This window comes from Natator depressus, chromosome 3 (assembly GCF_965152275.1).
Source record: "Natator depressus isolate rNatDep1 chromosome 3, rNatDep2.hap1, whole genome shotgun sequence".
Classification (NCBI taxonomy): Eukaryota; Metazoa; Chordata; order Testudines; family Cheloniidae; genus Natator; species Natator depressus.
This window is the reverse complement of record NC_134236.1, coordinates 66,141,771-66,166,882: the sequence shown is the minus strand read 5'-3', so window position 1 is coordinate 66,166,882 and position 25,112 is coordinate 66,141,771. Positions and strand designations below refer to the sequence as shown.

Here is a 25,112-nt window from a genome sequence, read left to right as displayed (position 1 = left end):
TTTGAGAACTGCTTAAGCAAAGATTGTAACTTGCTAAAATTAAGTTTTAGTCACTAGAAAGTGTTTGATTTTGTAATCATACCTAGTAACAATTTTATCTTAGTATCACTTAAATCTCTATTCTTTGTTGGTAAACTTATTCTTAGCTTTACTACAAATCATATCTGTGCTGTTCTAATGAAGTATCGAGTGAGTCCTCAGGTAACCTAACAGGCTTGTGTGTACATTGTCTTTTTGGAGGCAGTAAAATGAATCTCTGTGTGTCCAGTCTCTCTGTGGACACTACAGAGACATGTGTCTGGGAACTCAGGAAATGGGGGTTCACAGGTTGGTGGTTTTTAAACTTGCAAGGCAGGGTAAAGACAGTGTCAGAGTCTGCTGGTGAGGCAGACTGACTGACTGGCATGGTAGGAAGCTGACATACCCTTCTATCTCGGCGCAAGAGAGCTTTATGTAGATTAGACTGTAACATAGGACACTGAGAACTGTAAGTCACTGAGCCAGGTGTCCCAATGATAAGTCAGGATGACCAAACTGAGTAGAAAATCTGTATACAGGAGCTTTCAGTGCAGTGCATTATTTTTTTGTTTAAATCTGCTATTACATGTTTTTTCTGCAGGCATATTGCATGTAGAAACTGGAGAGAGTGCTATTGCTCTGAGTCCTGAAGCTACCATATTTGGAAGGCTGTACACTGTTCTTATAGAAGGTTATAGTAAGAGTTCAAGCGCCACAAGAACTGGAAGACTAGACAGAGTAAAGAAGCTAAACTTCTATACTTAATTTTTTTTTTTAAATGGAGGGGACGATGGGCCGTATTGTCATAGTTCCATTGCAGATGATGGCTATGGGAGACAGCAGTGCCCTGAAATAAATATTTTTAGGGTTTTAAAAATGTTCTCAAAACTTAAAGCAAATGAGCAGTTGAATAGATTACTAAGAGAGATTGTTAGACCAGCTTGATGAGAAATGGGTGAGAATAATGTAATAATTAGTCTTTCAAAACATATGGGATCGGATCAAATGAGCCAGCTGGTCTTTTCAGGCCCTACTAAATGTTTGAATTGCATTGTGGTAGTTGGCATTTTACTATGTACACTGCTTTGTCTTGCGTGTTTTTTCTTAATTGTACTTGAACAAAATATTTTTAACCAAGAAAAAGATGGTCTTAACCTTCAAAAACTTTTTTTAAAAAAACCTGTTTTTAGTTTTAGTTTGTAGGCTATCTCTACTCAACCTATCCCCTCTTTTTTTCTTTAAAAAAAAAAAAAAAAAAAAAAAGATAAGGAGGGGCCTTGCAGCTTATCTGGCTCTGGGCAAAGGACAGAAGTAAATTCTGGAGCTGAGGCTGTCCACTGAGTGCCCTCTCTCCCCACTCCATCTGTTAACATAGGATGTTCCTGCTAACAGTCTCTAGCTGATCTCAACTGCTGAGTTGGAAAACCTAACAGGATGGCAGAGGTACCCAGGACCCAAACTAGAGGGCTTACTAGATCCAAAAACATCATCTTGAACTTCTCTCAAACCAACTGGAATTAGCAAGTTTGGTAACAAACAGGCAAGTGTTCACTGATACTCCCCCAAAATACCCACAGTGAGGCACCTCTCCACTACCTGCCCATAGCATCAAGGAATCTCATTTGTGCTTGCTATGGATCAGTTACCTGAAACCAACAGCCTCTGGCAGCACAAGCACCATCTTCCAGACCTTTCTCTCTGTGTGTAGGTAGCGATAGGTACATACCAACCCCTGAGTCCTTGGAATGTTTCCTTCAGTGTCTTGCCCCTTATCCCCGAGACATGCTCAAAATTACCAGGTCTCATGTTCCCAAAGGAACAGTACACACCAGCTTGTAAGATTCAGCTCAGGACCATCACTTTGCTTAATATCACAGTGCTTAATATATTTATAGTGAAAGCAGTAATAAACTTATTACAAGTAGTGTAGTAGTGAGTAAAACTATTCGAAACACATAACATGCTTTCTACAGACTAAACTTAACTAAGAAAGTTTTCTCTCGCCCAAAGTCCTATGCCACATTTTCAACCATGGCTGTCTAAGACCCTGCTTTCATGAATGCAGACATGCTGTCAGTTTACTTCCTAGGTGCAGGATACCAAGGTATCTTTTTTGCCTTCTAGAAATACCCACAAAGTTCATTGTCTTTACTCACACAGACAGAATAACCCTCCCAGGGCTTGTTTTTTCCCGTGTGTGCTTTCCTGTTTTCACATGTCAACATTTGACTACATGTGTAAATATACAAAGTTTAATTTATATCCCAACAGAGAGATAGAAAGCTTTCTTACCTCCTGTCTGGAGAAACCGGTCTAAGACAGATTACCTTTTGGTGACCTGCTTTTATCTTATATGCTTAAGAACATAATTTTCTGATACACATACATAACTCCTTGCATGGTACATGTACGTACCTTTCACAGTGATATTGATCACCAGTGTGACATCAGCTTTCATTTGAGACCTCACAATAACATTCTTGCTTGAACCAGAATGTGCATACCAGAATCAGGAATTCCTGTAACCCCACTGCGCACCCTTCCCAGTCAGCATTAAGAACATCATAAGTTACAGCCATCCCTTCAAGTTGGGCTAAATATTTCATCCTCACCATTTCCTGTGGCTTTCCATCAGCATGCAAACATTACCTGTTTTCATCTGTCAGTTTTACAGAATATTAAACTTGTAGGCAGTGGATTTGCACAGATGTTGCTGATTTGCTAAATTAGCCTGTAGAATCATTACAGGGCTTATTACAGCTCAAGAATGTGTGAGAAGGAAACCTCCACAGGCATTTCAGAGCCCAATTGAGTGTGTAGCACTAGTAGTGAGAGAAACATTTACTGGTGAACTGAGCATATTGATACAGAAACTCGAGGCCATGAACATAACTGCACAATGCATTTTTTAGAATCCATTTTCAGTACATAAGGACTGCTAAGTGGTTGTAAATGTGTGTTCACGTGGAATAAACAGCAAGTTGGTCTCTGTAGTATGAGAATGAATACTCTTAGGTCTCTATTCTTTAGTGTGAAACAGGCTGGGATTCTTCTAACTTGGGATTTATTTTTTTTTTTTTTGGTCTCTTTAGGGCACCAGTAGTTCAGCTACATTCCAAGATAAACAGGTAGTGGCTCAGTGCCCTCTATAATCTTGTTTCAGTTCCTTTGCCGACTGCTTATAGCTAGTTGCCAATTAACATTCCTACCAGCCTGGTTGGTTACAACCTCGGCTGCACTCCTAGACATGAGCAGCTGATTAGGGGAATGCTTATGGATCCCTTCGTTGACTTGCCTTTTCCTCAGAGCTGTTCATAGCACCAGTATCTGCTTCAACTACTTCACTGTGTAAGTGAAGGCATCTTGGAGTTGCTAGCACCTTAAACAAAAAACAAACAAAAAACCCACCATGCATTAAGCCACTATTTTGTGTGTTTGACTTCGGGTAATTAGCGTAGTTTTCCTCTTGTGTTCGTTCAGTGCACGGAGTATCAGTAGCCTTAATGGTTTGCTGTTGGCGTTGATTTCTCAGCCACCTGATTCAGTGGTCTGATCTTATATTGAAATGTTGTGTACTCCTAAGTTATTGACACCTTCTCAGCACGTGGCTATTGGGTTTTGGTCTCCTCTAGAGTTGACCGAAGAGACATTCAGAGGGGAAGATCCACTATCGGGTAAGGGTGAATTGGGATACATCTGTTCTGCGAATATTCCCTAATCTGCCCAGAAAATAGAGCATCCCTGGTTTCCTGAAGTCTCTGAATAATTTCTAAAAAAAGAAAAGGAGTACTAGTGGCACCTTAGAGACTAACCAATTTATTTGAGCATAAGCTTTCGTGAGCTACAGCTCACTTCATCGGATGCATCAGATGAAGTGAGCTGTAGCTCACGAAAGCTTATGCTCAAATAAATTGGTTAGTCTCTAAGGTGCCACTAGTACTCATTTTCTTTTTGCGAATACTGACTAACATGGCTGCTAGTCTAAAACCTGAATAACTTCTGTAAGCCTGATTCTCATCCCAGAACTTCAAAAGCATTCACCTGAAACTGGATGCTTAGCCCAGCATCTGATGTGCTGCATATACCTCACTAATTTCTGTGAGATTTCTGACTCCAAACACTCCAAGGCTGTAACATCTAACTTGCTGAGGTGCCTTCATTTCTATGAACCCTTATGCCTAGTTTCACCTTCTTCATATCTGTTCTGACTTGCTTAGTAATGGTTTGTAATTCCTGGTTCATATTATGAAGGTGCAGCTATACCCTGATAGTGCTACAGCAGAAGTTATGACTGGATGATTGATATCCTCTTACTGGGAAATGAATACTTTATGGTTTTATTTATTTGCTCTGTTCCTTGGGCTGGGGATCTTGTGTCCTGGAGACACCATATAGGAATCTTACAGGCTTGCTTCAGAACCATTTGGGATGCTCCCTGGTGTAAGAGTTTCTCTTCTCCAGCAAGGAGGTGATCTTCCCCCATCAGTCCTTTTTTATTTATGGTGTTTGAAATCCCTATGAAGTGACAAGAATATTAACATGGAAATCTTCTGGAAGTTAGTCATATTAGTACCGTAAATGAATTTCTCCTTACTCTTTCCACTCTCAGAATTCTCATTCACAATACATTGTCATTTAATGGCACCCTATTATGCTTGTGAATAAGTTAGTAATGCACAAGAGCTGCACACATTATTCTCTAGGCTACATTTAGTAGTCTTGAGGCCTATCTTAAGACTTTGAAACTCTTTTATGACTAATCTACTGGTTTAAGGTCTGATTTGCATTTCAGAGATCCCTTTTAAGGTACAACACATTATCTCTTACTATGTTATATCTAACTATAGAGACTCCAGACTCCTTACTTGATTGCAGCTAAAGGGGATGATTGGATAATGTGTATCAGATCATCAACTCACAGACCCAGAAGTCTGTGCTAATCTTCTTTTAAGGGTAATATACAGTTCCCTGAGCCAGACCTCCAAAACCCTCTGTCCATTTATAACAAAGACTTCCAGTCTTGATTCCAGTATTTACAGAGTGGGCCTTACTGTCTCAAAAACTAGACCACTAATCTTCCTTAGGTTGAAGAAGTGGCCCATGGTTTGAGGGAGATATGCTGTATTTATGGTCAGCCATCTTTGGAGGTGCGTTTGTGTTCAGTTTGACAGTCACCAGGAGCATAGGATGGGTTTCTCTAGGTATTACAAATTCATAGAAACAAATAGAGAAATACAGGCAGAAAGACAGACAGGAAGTACTTACTGGGTACTGGAATTGGTTTTTATCCACTATGGATGGAACAAGTTAGATAAACTCTCATCCACTCAAGTTTTTTTGTAAAAAATATTTTCTTCTTGACGAGTACATGTCCCTGCTTGTTTGTCAGAACTTCCCTCTGATGTGAATACAGTCTTCCTGGTCTCTAAGGTGCCACAAGTACTCCTTTTCTTTTTTTTCAAGTGACTGTTTCCATGGGGACTCAAAACATAGAAAGCAAAGAGCTTCCTTTTTATCAAGAAAGTGAAACTGCATTTTCTCTACAGGATTGCTGAGGCTCTAGAAATTGGTCTCACTATCAGACTGAACTAGTGTTGTCTCAAAGGGTAAAATCTTTGAGAACTATTTGTAGTACCCATAGTGCCAAGCAACAGGACCCTACTGTGGTAGGCACCGTACAAACTAGGGGAATTCCAGTCTCTGTGCCAGAGTGTGGTGACCGAAAAGTAGGAATGATGGAATCGATTCAAAAGATATTTGAAGATAAGCAGAATTACAGGTAGCTAACTGCCCTTGTGGATGCTATAGTGGGAGAACATTTAAGTACAACATTGTACCTTTGTGTCTGACACGATACGCTGCACTGTATTTTTCCATGAATACTTTGACTACCTGTCACTTTTTTTAGTAGTAATAGACTACAAATTAGATACTTAGCAAACAATGGAACCTATGAAAAAAGTGGACCTCTCCAACACTTACTAAGATTTAACTTCAATTTTACATTTTATATGATTCACTGAAATAAACAGGTGACCTAGATGGCAACAAAAATGTATTTGAGATGCTGTGTTGTTTGAAACTTTCTAAACCACCACCCTATTGTACTTCAGACCCTCTAGTTAATGAGTAACTGATCTTAATCAAACTTGTTTCTTAACTTAGGTTCTTCTGTCTTGCAGAGCTGATGGTGTAATGAGAACAATGATTCCAGAAAAGCTGTTGAAGAGCATGCCAATATTACAAGAACAAATTGATGCACTACTTGAATTTGATGTATGTATTCAGAATTTTAAATTCAAAACAAAAGTATAAACATTACTTCATACATTTTTTTTTTAAAGTTACCTAAACTTATTGCTTTACCCTAGTAGCAGCTGAGATTAATGGGACTTAACACTTTTTACTGTAATACGGCACAGCTTACTTTTCCTCCAATTTGTTGCATTTCAAGGGGTGGGTGAAGTACAGCGTTCCTTTTTAATGTTTTTTTGTTTTCAGAGTAAATGAATATAGGTTTTGTGGACAATGCAAAGTAGATAATAGAAAAGAGGATATAATGAAAGTGGGCTGTGGACCGGGGAATGAAGGAGTAGGCAGGAGGAGAGATTGGGAGTAGAAGAGTTGATGCTCAAGTTTCTTTTTTGTTTTGTTTTTAAACTTGAGCTTGGGAATTTCCTTTTACATATAAAGGAGAGGACATAAGGAAAGAATGGGAAGGAGAGTGATTGAGAGCAGCAGAAGAAAGATGAAACAATAAGAGGGGAAAACATTGCTGCAAATCACAGTTAAGACCAGGGTGGAGCAAACATAAATCATAAGATTTTTGTCTGTTTATTTTTTTAAATCACATGGAGGCTTTGTAAAACTAAACTGGAAACTTATGCTATTGTAATTTCAGATTTAAAACTTTCTAATGAACTAAATTATAAATGCTAGCTTTTTTACATGCCACTGCTGGTAGGGTTTCTTAAGCAGGTAAATAACTTCACTCACCAGAATAGCCCCATTGTCTTCAGTGTGACTGCTTGCGCACTTAGTTAGGCATGTGCATAAGTGTTTATAACATCAGTGGCTAAAATGTTTTTGTTGAAAACTTTTCTTAGTGGCATGAAATCTTTGTCACTTAAAATAAATTTTTTTTTTTTATAAAAGTCCTCCCTCCCCCCCCCCACCGCTCTCCTGCTGGTAATAGCTCACCTTAAGTGATCACTCTCATTACAGTGTGTATGGTAACACCCATTGTTTCACATTCTCTATGTATATAAATCTCCCCACTGTATTTTCCACTGAATGCATCCAATGAAGTGAGCAGTAGCTCACAAAAGCTTATGCTCAAATAAATTGGTTAGTCTCTAAGGTGCCACAAGTACTCCTTTTCTTTTTGCAAATACAGACTAACACGGCTGCTACTCTGAAACCTTAAAATAAAATGGTTTCCATGTTAACACTGAAAAGTTTATTCACACTTTCAGTGCATTGACGCAGTATTGTGAACTTCTATATACAACATAGGCCAAAGTTTTCAAAAGTGGAAATCTAAAATTAAGCTTCTAAACCTCTTGGGCACCTAAATCGCGTAGGTGTCGATATCTACACAGGAGTTGGATGTGTAATTTCCAGCTCAGGTAGACATACCAGTGCTAGCTTTGATCAAGCTAGTGTGCTCAGAATAGCAGCATGTCCAGAGCTGCACTAATGGTGGGATGGGCCAGCTGCCTGCAAGGTTTTAGTGCACTAGCTTAATCAAAGCTAGCTCAGGTACATCTGTCTGAACTGGAAATTACACCTCCAGCTTCAGTGTCGACATGCACTTTGAAACCAGTGAGACTTCTGCTTTTAACTGCAAATAGTGATGGACTATTTGCCAGGTCAAAGCATTTCAGTTTTGACTTGTGGAAATGCATTATATAGGAAGGGCAGTGGTTGCAAACATTGTATAGTATGGGCTATTTATTGAACTTTGTGATCTTCTCACAAGAAGGGTGTTAATGAGACTCTGGACTGGTCTCTCTCTCCATAGATGAGCACTTTAAGTATGTATGAAACTCCTTAGAATAAACTTATGAAAAATCTGAAATTCTACTAAAATTAGGACATTAAAGAATAAGCAAAAAAATCTACTTTAGCATCTTAATGATATAAAATAATGAAGTCAACTTTTAAAAAAGTAAACAACTCTTCATTTAAAAAAAACCATGTTTTTGGTTTTTTATCCACTCTGGTTGACACTGGTGGGGAGGGCAGGAAGGGGAAAACGGGAACAATAAAAGGAAGAAAGGAGAAGGAACTCTGGAGTTCTTTCTGACTGCATGTAGCAGTGGGTGGGGATATGTAGTGTTTCCCCATTAGGAGCGGCAGTGATAGAGGAAGCAGAGCAGAGGAGAAGATGGCAGCTGTTGTTTCTCAACCTAAATGTACCAGGGTTCTTACTGTAGCAGTAACGCAGGCTTGTATATTTTTTATTAATACATTAGCTCTCTTGGTCGGTTTAAAAACTTCATGATTCTCAAGAATATTACAATATCAAATGTGTAGTTTGGTGCATATTGGTATCAGAATATGGAAAAATCTAGCATGATCCTTGAAAAAACTGGCACTTTCTGTCCGTGTGAAGCCAGAATGAATAATCAATTGGATTTTTCATTCGTAATATGGGTCTTCCAGATCACCTTTGTAGGAATCTTCCGCAGGATTGTTAAGTGATAGCAAGCATGTGCCACTTGAGCACCAAATGATGGAACAGAACTGACCCCTTTCCCTTCACTTGAATAAAATTGACTTAGCAGAGTATCCTCAGAATTCAAATACATCTAAATCTATATAATTGAATACTGCATTAACTTAATATTGAATATTGAATCTATTTCCCTAAGTTAAGTATCCTCACACTTTCTTGTCAACTGTCTAAATGGGCCATCTTGATTATCACTACAAAAGTTTTTTTTTCTCCTGCTGATGATAGCTCATCTTAACTAATTAGCCTTAGCCTCACAATTTGTATGGCAACTTCCAACGTGTGTGTGTGTGTGTGTGTGTATGTATGTAAAAATCTTCTTTCTATATGTTCCATTCTGTGCATCCGATGAAGTGGGCTGTAGCCCACGAAAGCGTATGCTCTAATAAATTTGTTAGTCTCTAAGGTGCCACAAGTACTCCTGTTCTTTTAACTTAATATGTATCTGCTGCTGAAAGCCAAAATGTTAAGCATTTTACAGATCAATTAAATGTACCTGAATGGAGTTCTATTTGTGTGTAGGTTCATCCAAATGAATTGACAAATGGCGTCATAAATGCTGCATTTATGCTTCTCTTTAAAGATCTTATCAAGCTTTTTGCATGTTACAATGATGGAGTTATTAACTTACTAGGTAAGTAGGCTGATGAAATTTTATTGTAAAGTAGTAGATTTAAGTAGAAATTAAGTTTCTCTGAGGCAACTTTAAATACTCTCGCCAAATAAAAGATATGATGTGACTTTTTTGGTAGTCTGTTTTTTGGTTTGTTTTTATATCCTTAATCGGACATGCAGGTTTTCTACAGCAGTTACTCAACTAGACAAGCTATAAAAGAGTTGGATAGCAATGGAATTTGGAAATATGACTTCAAGAAGCAGAAAAAAATAGAATTCTTGCAAACACTTAATTGTTTTAGTATCAAAAAAAAAAATTGACACTCTTTGACACTAGTATTTTTTCCACGTGTAAAAATACCCTTTTTGTCTTGCCCATTTATTATTCAATTATAAACACCTTGCCTTCTAAAATACCAAGAAAATAGAGCAAAAACTGGAATCTTAAATGAGGAGATTTGAGGTGGGACTGGGATACGTTAACCTTCATCCCTGATTGTTTTAGCCTTTACTTATTAGTACAGAACTTTATAAATTATGTACTCCTAACCATTACTATACAAAGTTATGATACAGACTTTAGCTGACTTGCATTAAGTATTTGGCAAGGTATCTGGGTATTGTAGTTACTTGAATCTCATAAATGCATACTGAGACTTTGTCTCTTATCAGTTTAAAATAAATCCTACTTTTAAAAAGTAGGATTGACATTCAGAGACATTGTTATCAACAGGACAGCCACATGTGACAGGGTGCAGGCTCTACACTCAACCAGTGTGTTGCTTTCTCTTCTGGGTTAACAATCTGTAGGGCTGAATTTGTAATTCTGACCCCTTGCTGACCTTTTCCTTGGCCTTATAGCTTTAACTGCCCACAAGGATGGTGATACTTGGTTTCAATTATGTTATATCTTGTGATGGGGACAAGTTCACCAGGAACTTGCCGGGTTTATATACTGTGACTGTTAGTAACTGTCCAGTTGGGATGAGTTTCAACTATTAAACTGGAGAGAGATTCTAGTTTCCTTTTATTACTTTAAGTCATCAATTTTCTCAGCATAGGCAACTCAAAGCTGATAAATTGTAGATATTTTTTTTATAAAACAGAGCTAATATTTTATATGTCATGAACTAAAATGCTTACTGTCTTGATTTTTCCTCACTTCTTGTTTCCGATGGAGTTTTCTTTGAAATTCTAAACAAATTTAGAGAGCCTCTAACTTGGAAATGACGACTGTCTGTCTGAAAACTGTACCTACTGTTGCTTAGAACAGTAACTGTCACTGTCAGAGGGTGGCTGGCCCCTTTAAAGGGAGATAGGTCTTGGTCCACCTGTGACAAAACTGATATGCTTCCCCAGGTGGGGGGAGGATGGATTAAGTCATGTGATTAAACCAGGTTGAGGTGGTGTAGAAAAAGGGGGCCTGTGGATTGCAGAGTGTTGCTGCAGGAAAGGAGTCTGCTGCCATGGTCCCTGAGGAAGAGAGACTCTAGGCGGGAAGCCCAGGGGGTTGTGGCTGGGTATGAAGCCCTGGCTGGAAGTTGTTTTATTGCTAGGGAGAAGACAAAGAAGGCAGGTCAGGCCTTGTATCTTCTTCAGCTGCTCTGAGAGCAGGAGGAGACTGTACTTCAGGGAGGAAGGGCTGTGTCCAGTTTAAGGATGATGTGGGAGATTTTCTGTTAATTTTGAACGTCATGTTAATGAAATCAGACCCCAAAAAGGGTGGCTGATGTGTGGGTTCATGAAAGCCTTTTGTGTTTGGAGTTCATTGTGGAACCTGAAAGAGGGGAAACTGAGGCAGGGTGTCTCAGAGCCATGCCAGTCACAAGGGGACGGTCAGGAGGCAGGTGGTGCACGTACAGTAACTACAGCCGTTAGCTAGCCAGGGAACATTCTCTTCAATTTATCAGTTTTTTGTAGTGGGTTTTTTGTTTATGGGAAACTGCCCTTCCTGTCACATGCAATAATATGGCCTAATAAACTGCATTGGGGTGGAGGGGGTTTGTGTGCATGATATTCTCCAGGCCCTGCAAGAGGGTGCTTACCAGTAGTATAGTTTCTTCTGTTTGGTTGGGATCAAGCTGTCTCCTTAGCAGGACTCCTGTGTGGAGCGGGGACAAACTTTACTTCCCCCAAACCTCTCCATGGGACTAGGAAGGAGTGGGAGTGGTGTGTGTGTTCAGGCATGTGCTCCTTTGCTGGTTCTAGGGAAGAATTGAGAAGCTGGACCTTACTTACTGTTGCTGCTTCTGACGGTTGCAAAGGTGGAGAAATTGACAGCTGTTTGTGGAAGGACTAATTTGGACTGAAAGCCTGGGTGTTTGGGTGTCAGGTCTTTTTTTTTTTTTTTTTTTGGAGGGGGGGGTGGTACTTAAGGAATTGCAAGATTTTTATGATTGGATAAAATGTGCCTCTTTGTGGAATAGATTGTGCTTATGAAGTGTTTGTTCCTGTATTCTATCTCATAAACCTTCATGAGTTTTTCGTGATGCCTCTTCGAGTGCTCAGGGTTGAAAAACCCACATCGACCCTGTTTTATGGTAATGGTTGTGAACTTGAAAAATGGGAAAGTGAGAACTGTTTCAGAGTTCTGTGAACCTTATTTGGTATTGGGGAAGAAGGAAAAAAAGGTTCCTTGAACTTAAACTACTTTCAGCTTATTTTCAAATTAGTGATAGGTACGCAAACATAAATGTACTCACTGTTTTTGTTTAAATATTTCTAAAACTGGTTTTCTGACAGCTTAAAAACTTGGATCACAAACATTTTCATAATGGAAATTATGAAAAATTTAAGATTTTTTTTAGCTGCTGGTCACGTAAGATCCTTGATAACTTTTACTAATGACTAGAAGAGCTACTGAATTAGTTTCACAAATATGTAGAGGTAAATGAAATTAACCACGTGCACCAGTTAAACTTACCTCAGTTGTGTCATGTAGTTGTAGCTGAAGATAATGTTGCATTTTAGCTAATGGAGGAGGAGGGAAAGAGGCCTTAATAGGACCAATCAATACACCACTTAACAATTAAATTATTGAAGTATCATTTTTCTGTAAATAGGATTGCAGATGAGTGAAGATCTACCATAAATGTAGTTCTAGTGACTGACATACTGCTAAAAAGAAAATGGTTGTTCACTTTTATATTTTTCTTCCAGAGAAATTTTTTGAAATGAAAAAGGGACAGTGTAAAGATGCTCTCGAAATTTACAAACGGTTTCTGACTAGAATGACCAGAGTATCTGAATTTCTTAAAGTTGCAGAGGTAAGTAACCTCCAGTATTATCATGAAAAATCTTAAGTGACAAACTGCTGAGGGATAAAGCTATATTTTCTCCATATCAGACTAAAAAGCACATACATAAAAATATTACTTCTATTTTCAGACGTTTGATACACTGCGTACTATTCATAGCTCAAGCAGTGCCGATTAAATCCAGGTTCTAAAGTTCTTGGTCAGTAGTGGGTTAAAGCACAAGATATGAAAACTAACCATAGCTTGTAGCATTCCATTCATGATTAGAACCACCAATGTGCCAATGAACGTTCCCTGACTTAAATGTAACCTTGAAGAGGGTGGCAATTTTGGGGACTACAAGTGATCTTCATGAAGATCTAGTTGTCAGCGTGACACCTGAAGGTAGATTTGACACTCTTGTACAACATTCCTAGCTCAAGTAGAATATGCAGCAAGTGTGCCAATTCATAATATCCTCCTGCTACATGGACACTGCTTAGATTTATAATCTTCCTTTCTTCGTGATGGATAAGAAGCGGATTACATTCTAAAATCAAGCAAGTGACTTTGGACTTGAAAACTCTAAATTGGAGCGAAAGTCTCAAGGCAATGAGCTGAGACTTAAAAAATTGGGACAGAAAAATAGAAAGTCTGGGCCACAGCGCAACTGGACTAAGGATGCTAGCAGAGATTGGTATTTTAACATGTATTTTAGTTGTCCAAAGAGCTGAAAGGGGCATAAACAAAAGGGACCCAGGTTGAAGGGTGAAGAGGTGCCGCTCCTGCAGGGGTTCTGTCACTGACTGAGAGAGGATTAACTGGAAGTTTCAAAAAGAGTTCTGAGTCCTGGATAATGCTTTCTTGAGCTCACTGCTGCTGCCTTTTCAGACCAAATGCATTAGAGCTGGAAAGTTCTGCTTGTATGTGCTAGGGAGTGCAAGACCTGAGTGAGAATTGAGGTGTTTTTAGCGGGTCGGTGAGGGGGAAGGGGGGTTGTTTCTAAAGAAACTTTTTTTGCTCCCTACAAGGGAGCATTGCAGCATTTTCAAGGTGTTTGGAAGGGTGAGGGAGTGGCTTGTGGGGAGAAAAATCTGTATATAAGTTACAAACTTCATAACTTAATGATTTTTAGATGTAAAGCATAAGAAGTCAGTTGAAGAGAAAATATGCCACAGTTTAATCAATTTAAATACTTTCTGCAGTTGTAGCATATGAGCACTGCTGGTTTCTCAATATTTTTTTTTTAAATCCACAGCAAGTTGGAATTGACAAAGGAGACATTCCTGATCTCACACAAGTAAGTTTCTAAATTTTGTATAAACTGATGCAATACGGAAAGACACAGTAAGCTAAAACTGTATGAGGAAAAGTCAGATAATTGGCATGTACACTTATACGTACATTTCTTGAAACCCTTCTCAAATGCAAAAGGGAGGAATTTGCAAATTGTCAACCATTTTTGGCAGATTGATCTCTGCTGGTCATTTTAATCCCAGAAGACCAGTTTCATTTTCTGACTATTGTCTTAGTTTGTAACTAAATAATGAAAAGACTGCCTATCTGTTCTCCCTTGTAGACATGCAGATTTATCCCACAAGGAGTGTGAGTACTGCATTTAAAAAATGGACAAAGCTGTCATCGCACTGAATTTGTGCTTTGACCTAGTTCATAATTTCACCTCTGGCAGAGTGTCTTGGTCCATAGATATAAAGAAGTTGCCATAATATGACCAAATAAGAGTATCTTAAACTTTAAAACGTGGTAAGGAGCTAAAACTAGAGGCATTCCATGATACTCAAACATGGATCCAACTCCTTACTTATGGCAACTACAAGTATTAATGTGACATTCCTGTTTTTAACAAGAACCATAACAATCTTGGTTAATTAATGTTTGCCTTAATGCACAGTAGTATGAACATTTTAATTAGCGAATGCAGAACAGTGTATTCAAATCAAATTATAACTTCTTGCATATCTCAATGCCTGCAAAATGGCACAGAAACTAAAAGCTCTTAATCAAACTGGAGAGCAACTGTATAAAAATCTAATGAATTTTAATAGAATCTGTTCACTGCTTATAAATATATATTAAAAGCATCGAAATACTTGGTTCCCTACTATATTCCATAAATTGTTTCTTCTGATTGGAAAATATCCCTAGTGTCTTAAAGCTCAGAATTGAAATAAAGCTAAATAAAAGTTTGCATTTAACGTTTTGGCTTGAGTTGAAGAAAAATAACTGAAGCCTAAAGAATTCTTGCGGTTTTTATATAATCTAAAATACTGCATTTACAACAAATTTACTTTTCAAATCGTTCAATTTCTATTTTAGTCTGTTAGAAGCAAAAATTGTATAACTACGTTACATTAAATGTTTAAGTTTTCTTTTTTACAAAGTAATACCTATATGTGGTGTCACAGCTTCCAGGGTAGCTGCTGCACTACTGGCCCTTCTTGGGGTCTGCGTGCACTCCCACAGATGTCAGGCCTCAGATCTTTATCTCTTCTAGGGTAGAATTCTGTAATTTTCCCACTTTTTTTAGACCAGGACTTGTGTTACAACCCCTGAATACCAACTATGATTACTTCAGCAGGCCCAACTGGGATTTGAATCCTGCCGTTGAGTTCTCTCCCAGAGCTGTGACTAGTAGTTAGTTCACAGCGACCACGCAGTTTTCTCAAGCAGTATTGTTCAATATTACCAGTAGGAATAAAGCCGTTTGAGACATGGGGTACAAATAAGAGGCCTGACCACATGAATCTTACACTGCTTTTAGCTTAGCTGCTCCTGGCCTAGATTCTTAGGCCTAGGGTGACCAGATGTCCTGTTTTTATAGGGACAGTCCCATTTTTCGAACTTTTTCTTATATAGACACCTATTTTCCTGCCCCCCGCCCCCTCCGGTCCCGGTTTTTTCACAGTTGTTATCTGGTCACCTTACTTAGGCCCTGTTTAGAGAGAGGCTGCTTGCATACAGCTCTTACCTCTCCCCTAGTTTTGTATCAGCCTCCTAGCATGCTGACCACTTCTCCCTCTTCCTTTCTGCCAGGACCACCTTCTAAAGTCTCTTATTTTGGGGGTCTCAGCCTTTTTGATCTCTGGTATGTCTGATGGCACCATTATTTTTTGTTAGCTGCTTTAAAGGTGTTTACCAGAAGCTCTTATCTTTCTTTCCTCCTCAGTTCTTTAACCTATTTATACTCCCCTTTGATTTAACTCTATGCACTATCATGCAGCTATACAAAACTGAACAGAGAAACAGTCTTGCATGATATTGATAAGATATTAGACACTTCCACACTTTGTCAATGTGGATTATTAAATCTTTAGACTAAGAGGTTTTAACTTGGGCTATGGCTGTTACTAAGATCACAGGAAGCACCCAGAAATTGTTACACTGAAATTAATTCTTGGAGTACTTCTGCATATTTGCCCTTACTGTGCTGCTAAGCTTCTGCAGCCTTCAGGAAACCAGTGCCCATTGGCTTGCATGAGCAGCTTCTGTCACAGAACATTCCGAACCAGTACTAAAAGGGCAGCGTGTCATGTTTATATCTTAGACCCTGACTCACTAAGCACAGATGGTGCCAGTATTTCTTAATGTGAGCCCTTAAGTCAGGGTACCTGAGCGATCTTGGATCAGTATCTGGCTCCAAAGATGCCCAAGTCAAGTAAACAGTCACCGAAAAATCAGGTACTAGCTCCTATCTAGTCTGTGTGGCATGGCAGGAGCAAACAATTCTGAGGCACTGAAGAAACTTGCATCTAGGCAGAATCAGGTCTGGGCAGGAAACCTCAGGTTGGTACCAAAGGCGTCACCAGAGAGACTTGCATTTTGACAACAAATGTTCCAAAAGCAGTGTCTAAATTCCACCAGATGCAGATAATCAGTCCCCTAGCACAGTGGTTCTCAACCAGGGGTACATGTTTGAAATAAAATCTTTTTATTTATTTATCTGTTTGTTTCCAGTTTTACTGCAATTTTGGTTTGGAGGTTAGCCTTTTAAAAAATATGTTTTTGTTTCATGTCAAATTAAATCCTTCATTTGACCTCAAATGAAATTTTTGACTTTTGTTTGTTTGTTTGCCAAATACAAATCATGTGGGGGTCTATCTGAAATTTTTTAATTTTTTTGTTAAGCTGCTGAACAGAAGAAGCAGTTATTTCCGCAGCTCTAATTGAAATACCAGTTATATTTTTATGGAAGGTGACATTACCTATGTGTTCTTAAGGCTCTGTCTACTAGGTCTATAATCATTTTAGTGGCATTCCTTAGTGGTGAAAATAATTTTCTCCCCAAATGTCCTATGTAGAAGATTTACATGTACACAGTGCTACTCTCTCAACTTGGCATCTAGGTTTGATGCTTTGCAGCCTCAAAGAAGGGAAATATAGTGGGTTTTAACTTTTCATAAATACTTCTGTTTATTTCCCAACCATGTCTCTCTTGTTGGATTTTTGCTTCATATACATTTTAGTCTTTCTGGTTCAGCTTCAGGGAGTTGAAAGTTGATGTGGGAGTCTTAGTTGCTAGAAAACGTGAGGGATTTTTAATTTTAGTAGCCAGACAAAATAGATCAGTTATGCCTGGAGTGGAGAGAACAGGCTCGTGGCAGCCACCACCAAACTGATTAGGCTGACTTGCTAACTTTAGAGCCATCTTCTGTGCCTAGTCATCTGTGCCAGAGATAATCCCCATGAACGTGTCATAAAAACTTTTTAATAGCAAATGTTGCCAGCTGCATGCTATTAAGCTTCATATTTAATTAGTATGAGCATTATTTCAAATGTTAGGGTATGTAAATAGATACAGAACCTTTCAAATCATTAAGACTGCTTGGAGTGTTGCACAACTTGGCCATGTTTGAATGTTAGCCCCTTCCCCCCTCACCTCTGTTACTTTTTCATGAAAAAATTAAGTTGTGAAACTAAATGTACTGTTTCCAATATCTTGTGTTGAGGTTCTTCAGTGTAAGTCTGTCAAGAAATCCTAATGTCAAATACATGTACACTGGAACACTAAAATTGCGTAGTGAATAGTTTTAATAAAGACTTGGCTGCAAGAGTATTCTACTATGCAGCACTACTGTACATCAAATTTCTTGCCTAATAAAATGTATTAATTTCACATTGGTACCAGTGGTAGTTGTATCTTACAAAGTTGATTTTAGTTTGGCACTTGAAATAGTCTTCAGTAACTGTGTATGTGCATACTGGAAATAATAGCACTGACTTCAAGCAGGACAGATTTTTTTTTTTTAATTTTTGATGCACGTATTTATACTGAGATATTAAAGAGTTATTTATGACAAATCTTTTAGGTATTGCTGACAAGAGTTCTGGTTGATCTGAAAATCACTGATAATGAAAATTCCCCTTTTAAAGAATGTACCATTGATGAACTGGTAACCCTGATAAAATATTGCTGTTATTTACTGTTGTAGCTCTCAAGGGCTTCCTGTTCACTCACTGGTCTTATGGAAATCTACTTATCTAGGCACTATTTTTATACTGCAGTAGCTAAGGACACTGAAACTTGTTCTTGCTTTTTTTCCTTTTTATCCACCATTGTAACAGCAGCAGCATGCCTGGGTATTTTACTTGGCTATAAAATCTGGTTATTTAAAGTCTCAAAACACCTGAGGATCTTGCATTTTAAGAAAAATGAGTGAAGTATTAGTTAAACTTCATTAGATTGAGATTTATTTCATTTTATAAAATATCTGAAATTGGAATTTTTGAATTGATTTTCTTCTGGTTCCTGAATCTTGGTTCCTGTCCTATATATTCATAAGGTTTTTTGGGGGGGTTGTGTGTGTTTGTTTTTAAAGCAGACATGTAGGTATTTCGTGCTATTAACTGGAAAGTGTTCAGATTCTAAGCATAGCTTTTTATAATTAATCTGGACCATTTTTAAATTTACACTTTTTTCCTTTTAGTGGAAAATACTATCTGATAAATACAACTCTAACAATTGGCCTCAAATGGGAAAAATTGTCAGTGGTGTAGCTAAAAGCTAATTTAGACTGAATGTGTACAACACACCCAACTGATATGAACATAAATACCTGTGTGGATTTTTTTTTTTTTGTAACTTTCACTTAACCTGTGGATGCCTGTGCTGTTGTCAATGTCAAACACATGATCTGGCTGCAAGCATGGTGAGCACATCACGTACATAGGATTCAATACCTGTGTAGTAAAGAAAAAGATGGCTATAACTCTGCAAAGAATAAAAGTTTCAGAATTGGCTTTTTTAAAGAATTGCTTTTTTGTCTTGATATTTCCAGCATGAAAATACATTTTTTTTCTTTACACAATGGAGTGGAATTAGGGTTATAGCATGAGCATGCAAACTGGTTATATATAACTAGCAGAAGATTTAAATTGCCCTGATAACCTTAAGGTTCCCATCATTTAGTGTGTTTAAAGAAAAAAATGTGCACCTCTTTTTACATTCACTTTCTAGGCTCCCAGCAGTCTTATGGAGACCCTTGAACAACATCTAAACACGTTGGAAGGGAAAAAACCTGGGAACAGGTAAAATGATGCAATTACAATTGTAGAACTAGATTAAAAATTCATCAAGCCCAAAATGGAAGCCCCTCCAGGCCAGAGAGGCCACCCAGCATCCAGAGCTTCCCCTTTGCTTCTTATTGAAAGAAGAGATGGCTCTTGGTTCCACCTCACTTCTCTCCTAGAGCAACACTTGGATACTAGCCATCTTTAATTCTTCGGGCTGTGTTGATTGCTGCAAAGAACTTAAATGTGGCAGCTCTGAAAGACTGCTGAAGAGAGAAAGTGGTCTGTGTATCACTGTTATCTCTGCTGGAACTTCCATGGAAGTAGGAGAAGCCTAGTGATGTGCGACTCCATTTGCCCACTGGGAGTACAGCAGCATCACACTGTGCTCATCCCAGTATTTGCTGTTCCTCTAATTTGTACTGGGTCTACTTCCCCATACTTGACTTTAAACGCTGCTTGAGATTTCATTTTTTTCGCATCATTATGACCATACAAGCAATGCCTTTTTCAGCTATTTTAAGATTTCCCTGTGTTTATCTGAAACAAGTATAACCTATGCAAATGTAATTCTGCTTTCTTTTGACACCAACTAATTAGACATAAATATTGAAGCCCTCACTTATGTCATTCATTCACTTTTCAGAACAGACTAATCATGTTGTTTAACTAGCATCATTGACTTCTCAGATGTTTTCTATTTACAAGAGCTGCTTAATGGAGTTCTTAATTTCACCAAAAAAAAAAGTGTATACACTGCACCATAATGGAATCCAGTTATCTTGTATTGCTTTTGAACAGGGATCATTTTGAGGAAGAATAAGTTGGTTCTTCTCCATTACTTTACTTGCTGTCTTTGTTCATATTTGTAAAAATTCTATTTGCTGGGCAGATTTTTCTAATTGTCTTGCAGCTTCTTATCTAGATATTTATCTTAACTGTTAACTTTTTTCTCAAAAAAAGAGAGAGTGCACTTAACCTATGCATTCTTTCTCTTTCTTTCTGTATGTCTGTTTGCTGTGCAATTTAGCGAAGGGTAAGTTTGTATATATTCTTGTTTGCATGCATATTTAAATGCTCATATTATTGAGGAGATTGACTGATCAAATCTTGCCAGTTTCTATGATTGAGTTGTTTTTTCATGAGCTTTGTATATATTTGTGTTCACTGATATTTGCAACTGATCAAGGAATATTTGCTTCCTCTTGCGCAAAGAGAAATATCTAATAGTGTATTTCAGAACTAGTTGTCTTAACCACAAAATTTAAATACATGAAAAAGTATCTGGTCAATTTCACAACTGTATATGTACCCAGAGGTTAAACTGGTACAAAAAATTGACTATCAGATTAGTAAAAAAGCTTAGCCTAGAAGTGAGAAAATTGACTCCTAACTATTTAGAGAGACAAGTGGATGAACCAGTTTTTGTTGGTGAAAGACACACACTCTCGAGCTTACACAGAGCTCTTCTACAGGTTTTTTTACCCAGCTGAAGTTCTGAACAAAGAGTTAATATCGTGGTATGAAAGCAGCAATCAGTGAAACAATTACTCTTTTTATAATAAATAAACTATCTATGGGTAAGGAAATGCACATCTAGGGCACTCAAACAACCTTAACTCTGCCTAGTAGTGACAGCATGAGGTAGGAAAATGTATGAAAAAGCCCGAATGTCTTTACCTGAGTTTAATCTAGGACCACAAACATTAAAATGCCTTAATTAAAACTGTATGGTTATTTCATGATGTCACCACAGGGCAGATTTTAGTCTAGGTGTCCTAACTATGCGTTGCCATATCTTTACATATTTGGGCTTCTTTTAAGTATAATCTTAGATATGAATTTCCTGGGTTTTTAATGTTTGTGTTTTTTTTATGTTAAATACAATAGCTCTGTAACAATTTTAATCTTAAATCACTGATATGTATGCCTTAAATGCCACCTTCCCATAGAGCTATATATTTCAGATATAACTGACAGGAGCTAAGGCATAGCTGATCTTGGCTCTTTTAGCTTTCTGGGAGCTTAAAAATAAGAGATCTGACCCCTCCTGAAGTGTCTTCCTGTTCCACAGTGACTCATATGCCAACCCTTCCCAGCCACTAGTACAGGGGGCATGGCTGGGAAAGAGGTAAGGCCAGGCCACCACTTCACCCCAATAATCCCCAGCTTTCATGGGGCCAAAGGCAGACGTGCAAGTTGCTGCCTTACTTACCATTCTTGTGTAAAGTACATCTGGTCTGGACTGTAAGACTTGGCCTAGGATGTCAAATGCCACAAACAGTACTAAACATAGGCGTTAGTATTTCACATCTTAAAGCTTCTCTTTATTTCCTAAAATGGCAGACTTTGAGTTAAATTCCAGCATGTATTGATTTTGAAATGGCTTTTAGACAAGTCTAGCATACTTGTTTGTTTGTAATTATGGTTAAATAATTTTTTAATGAGAACGTGGAAAACTGTTTTAATACTATTCTGATGTTTCTTCAGCATGCTTTCCTAAAATGTACTTAACTTGAAAATCTTCATTACATTCTTTTTTTTTAGGTCTGGTGCTCCTTCTCCCTTGAGCAAGGTAAATATTAATAACTTATGTACTAAAGATTGATTGCGCTCAGTCAGCATGTGCTTTTAAACTACCCTTAGAGTTAAAAGTGCTTAAGAAAACTTCTTTATTTGGGTCTCTGTGGCTTTTCTTTTATAAAAAAACAAAAAATACCTCTGCCTATCCCAAGCTCTAGGCAACCTGTCAGTTTAAAAAAAAGGGGGGGGGGCGGGCAGGGGCGCAAACAATTAAACCACTGTAAAACAGGGATTAGAGACGTTCTCTTGAATTTTAAGCTGCTAATTTATGGTGGCTGAGAATGCTTCATAGCACTTGAAAGAATGTTGAACTGCCTTGCCAGGAGATGGCAATCATGTGCTATGTGGAGGCATAACGGAAGTCCACACCTTCAACTTGGCCTTTCCCATTTCCCAGTGAGAAGCTGACTCTGGCATGTCAATTTCTCTCCCCTACATCCTTTTTCTCTGGTGGTGTATTTAATGTGAGGAGACTGCCCTTTTGAGTTCTCCTCTATTTGATTTGCTATCCCCTATTTGGCTGTTTTCAGATCACTGTTTTACCCCTGCAAATGTCTCCATCGTTTTGTTATAGAAATTCTAATACCAAGCAGCATCCAGCCTTATCCAAATGAACTTAAAGGACATGGGCACTGCCTCTCTCTGGGGCCTGGTCACGTCAGCTCAGAGGACAGGGTCTCTGCAAATATTTGACATCAGTCTGTCAGTGCCCAGGAAGCATGACTCAAGTCATTCATTCATACACTGAAATCATTCTGTAGATCAAACTTGTATGCACTAAAGGCTTCCACAAAGACGGGGGATCAAATAGTCAACTCACTAGGAGTAAGGTGGCTGTCGTGAATTTTCAGTTGTGCAAGGTGTTTCAACAGCTTTTAATGCCTACTTCTTCCAAGGAATATAGAAGTAGTAATACCTACCTCTTGTATAGCCTTTTCATCTGTAGATCTCAAAGTGCTTTACAAAGGAGGTCAGTATCCTCATCCCTATCTTACAGATGGGGAAACTTAGGCACAAAGAGATAAAGTGACTTGGCTATCTGTGATGGGATATTAGATGGGGTGGGATCTGAGTTACCCAGGAAAGAATTTTCTGTAGCATCTGTCTGGTGAATCTTGCTCATATGCTCAGGGTTTAGCTGATCGCCATATTTGGGGTCGGGAAAGAATTTTCCTCCAGGGCAGATTGGAAGAGGCCCTGGAGGTTTTTCGCCTTCCTCTGCAGCATGGGGCACGGGTCACTTGCTGGAGGATTCTCTGCTCCTTGAAGTCTTTAAACCACGATTTGAGGACTTCAATAGCTCAGACATAAGTGAGAGGTTTTTCGCAGGAGTGGTGGGTGAAATTCTGTGGCCTGCGTTGTGCAGGAGGTCAGACTAGATGATCATAATGGTGCCTTCTGACCTAAATATCTGTGAATCTAGTGTACTCAGCCAGGCCTAGAACTCAAGTCTTCTGACTCCTAGTCCAGAGCTCTATCCATTAGGCAACACCACCTCCATGTATTGACATTGTGCAAGTGTTCCAAGGGCAGACTTCAGGCGCAAAATCTCAGAGCAGGGCTCTGAGATGGGCTCCATACACCTGACAGCTGCAATGTATATGGTCACATTCTCATAACCCTGCTGCTCCAGAGACTGTGCCCCAAGGCAAGTCTGGCCACACCTAGATCTTCTGAAAAGTGGTGACTCCCTGAAATATTGCCACATATGGACTAAGAGTAAAATATCAAAGGATTGTTATTTGGCAGTGTTCCCAGACTTCCCTTGTATATCTTTGGGGAGATACCTGTCTTCCTTGGTCTGAGGAAAATCATAGAAGATTAGGGTTAGAAGAGACCTCACAAGGTCATCTAGTCCAACCCCCTGCTCAAAGCAGGACCAACACCAACTAAATCATCCCAGCCAGGGCTTTGTCACTCCAGGTCTTAAAAACCTCTAAGGATGGAGATTCCACCACCTCCCTAGGTAACCCATTACAATGCTTCACCACCCTCCTAGTGAAATAGTGTTTCCTAATATCCAACCTAGACCTCCCACACTGCAACTTGAGACCACTGCTCCTTATTCTGTTATCTGCCACCACTGAGAACATCCGAGCTCCATCCTCTTTGGAACCCCCCTTCAGGTAGTTGAAGGCTGCTATCAAATCCCCCGTCACTCTTCCGCAGACTAAACAAGCCCAGTTTCCTCAGCCTCTCCTCATAAGTCATGTGCCCCAGCCCCCTAATCATTTTCATTGCCCTCCACTGGACTCTCTCCAATTTGTCCACATCCCTTCTGTAGTGGGGGGCCCAAAACTGGATGCAATACTCCAGATGTGGCCTCACCAGTGCCTAATAGAGGAGAATAATCACTTCCCTCGATCTGCTGGCAATGCTCCTACTAATGCAGCCCAATATGCCGTTAGCCTTTTTGGCAACAAGTACACACTGACTCATATCCAGCTTCTCATCCACTGTAATCCCCAGGTCCTTTTCTGCAAAACTGCTGCTTAGCCAGTTGGTCCCCAACCTGTAGCAGTGCATGGGATTCTTGTCCTTGTTGAACCTCATCAGATTTCTTTTGGCCCAATCCTCCAATTTGTCTAGGTTGCTCTGGACCCTATCCCTACCCTCCAGCATATCTACCTCTTTCCCCCCACTGCTACCCCCCAGCTTAGTGTCATCCACGAACTTGCTGAGGGTACAATCCATCCCATCATCCAGATCATTAATAAAGATGTTGAACAAAACCACCCCAGGACCGACCCTTAAGGCACTCTACTTGATACCGGCTGCCAACTAGACATAGAGCCGTTGATCACTACCCTTTGAGCCCGAAAATCTAGCCATCTTTCTGTCCACCTTATAGTCCATTCATCTAATCCATACTTTTTTAACTTGCTGGCAAGAATACTGTGGGAGACCGTATCAAAAGCTTTGCTAAAGTCAAGATATATCATGTCCACTGGTTTTTCCCCATATCCACAGAGCCAATTATCCCTTCATAGAAGGCAATCAGGTTGGTCAGGCATGACTTGCCCTTGGTGAATCCATGTTGACTGTTCCTGATCACCTTCCTCTCCTCCAAGTGCTTCAAAATGGTTTCCTTGAGAACCTGCTCCATGATTTTTTCCAGGGACTGAGGTAGTTCCCCAGGTTCTTCTTCTTCCCTTTTTTAAAAGGTGGGCACTATATTTGCCTTTTTCCAGTCGTCCGGGACCTCCCAAATCGCCACGAGTTTTCAAAGATAATGGCCAGTGGCTCTGCAATCACATCAGCCAATTCCCTTCGCACCCTCAGATGCATTAGATCTGGACGCATGGACTTGTGCATGTCCAGCTTTTATAAATAGTCCTTAACCTGTTCTTTTACCACTGCTCACCTCCTCCCCACACTGTGTTGCCCTGGACAAC

At 39.1% G+C, this 25,112-nt stretch overlaps 1 protein-coding gene across 1 annotated transcript in view; it reads left to right on the top strand.

Annotated features, from left to right (window-relative positions):
• The window catches only part of SNAP91 (synaptosome associated protein 91), a 137,016-nt gene that overhangs the window by 57,456 nt on the left and 54,448 nt on the right, over positions 1–25,112 (top strand). The window contains exons 6-12 of the mRNA XM_074948046.1: positions 6,201–6,294; positions 9,278–9,389; positions 12,530–12,636; positions 13,865–13,906; positions 19,082–19,152; positions 20,165–20,170; positions 21,682–21,709. Of these exons, the coding sequence (XP_074804147.1) occupies positions 6,201–6,294; positions 9,278–9,389; positions 12,530–12,636; positions 13,865–13,906; positions 19,082–19,152; positions 20,165–20,170; positions 21,682–21,709 (460 nt within the window). The remainder of the gene's footprint in view (positions 1–6,200; positions 6,295–9,277; positions 9,390–12,529; positions 12,637–13,864; positions 13,907–19,081; positions 19,153–20,164; positions 20,171–21,681; positions 21,710–25,112) is intronic.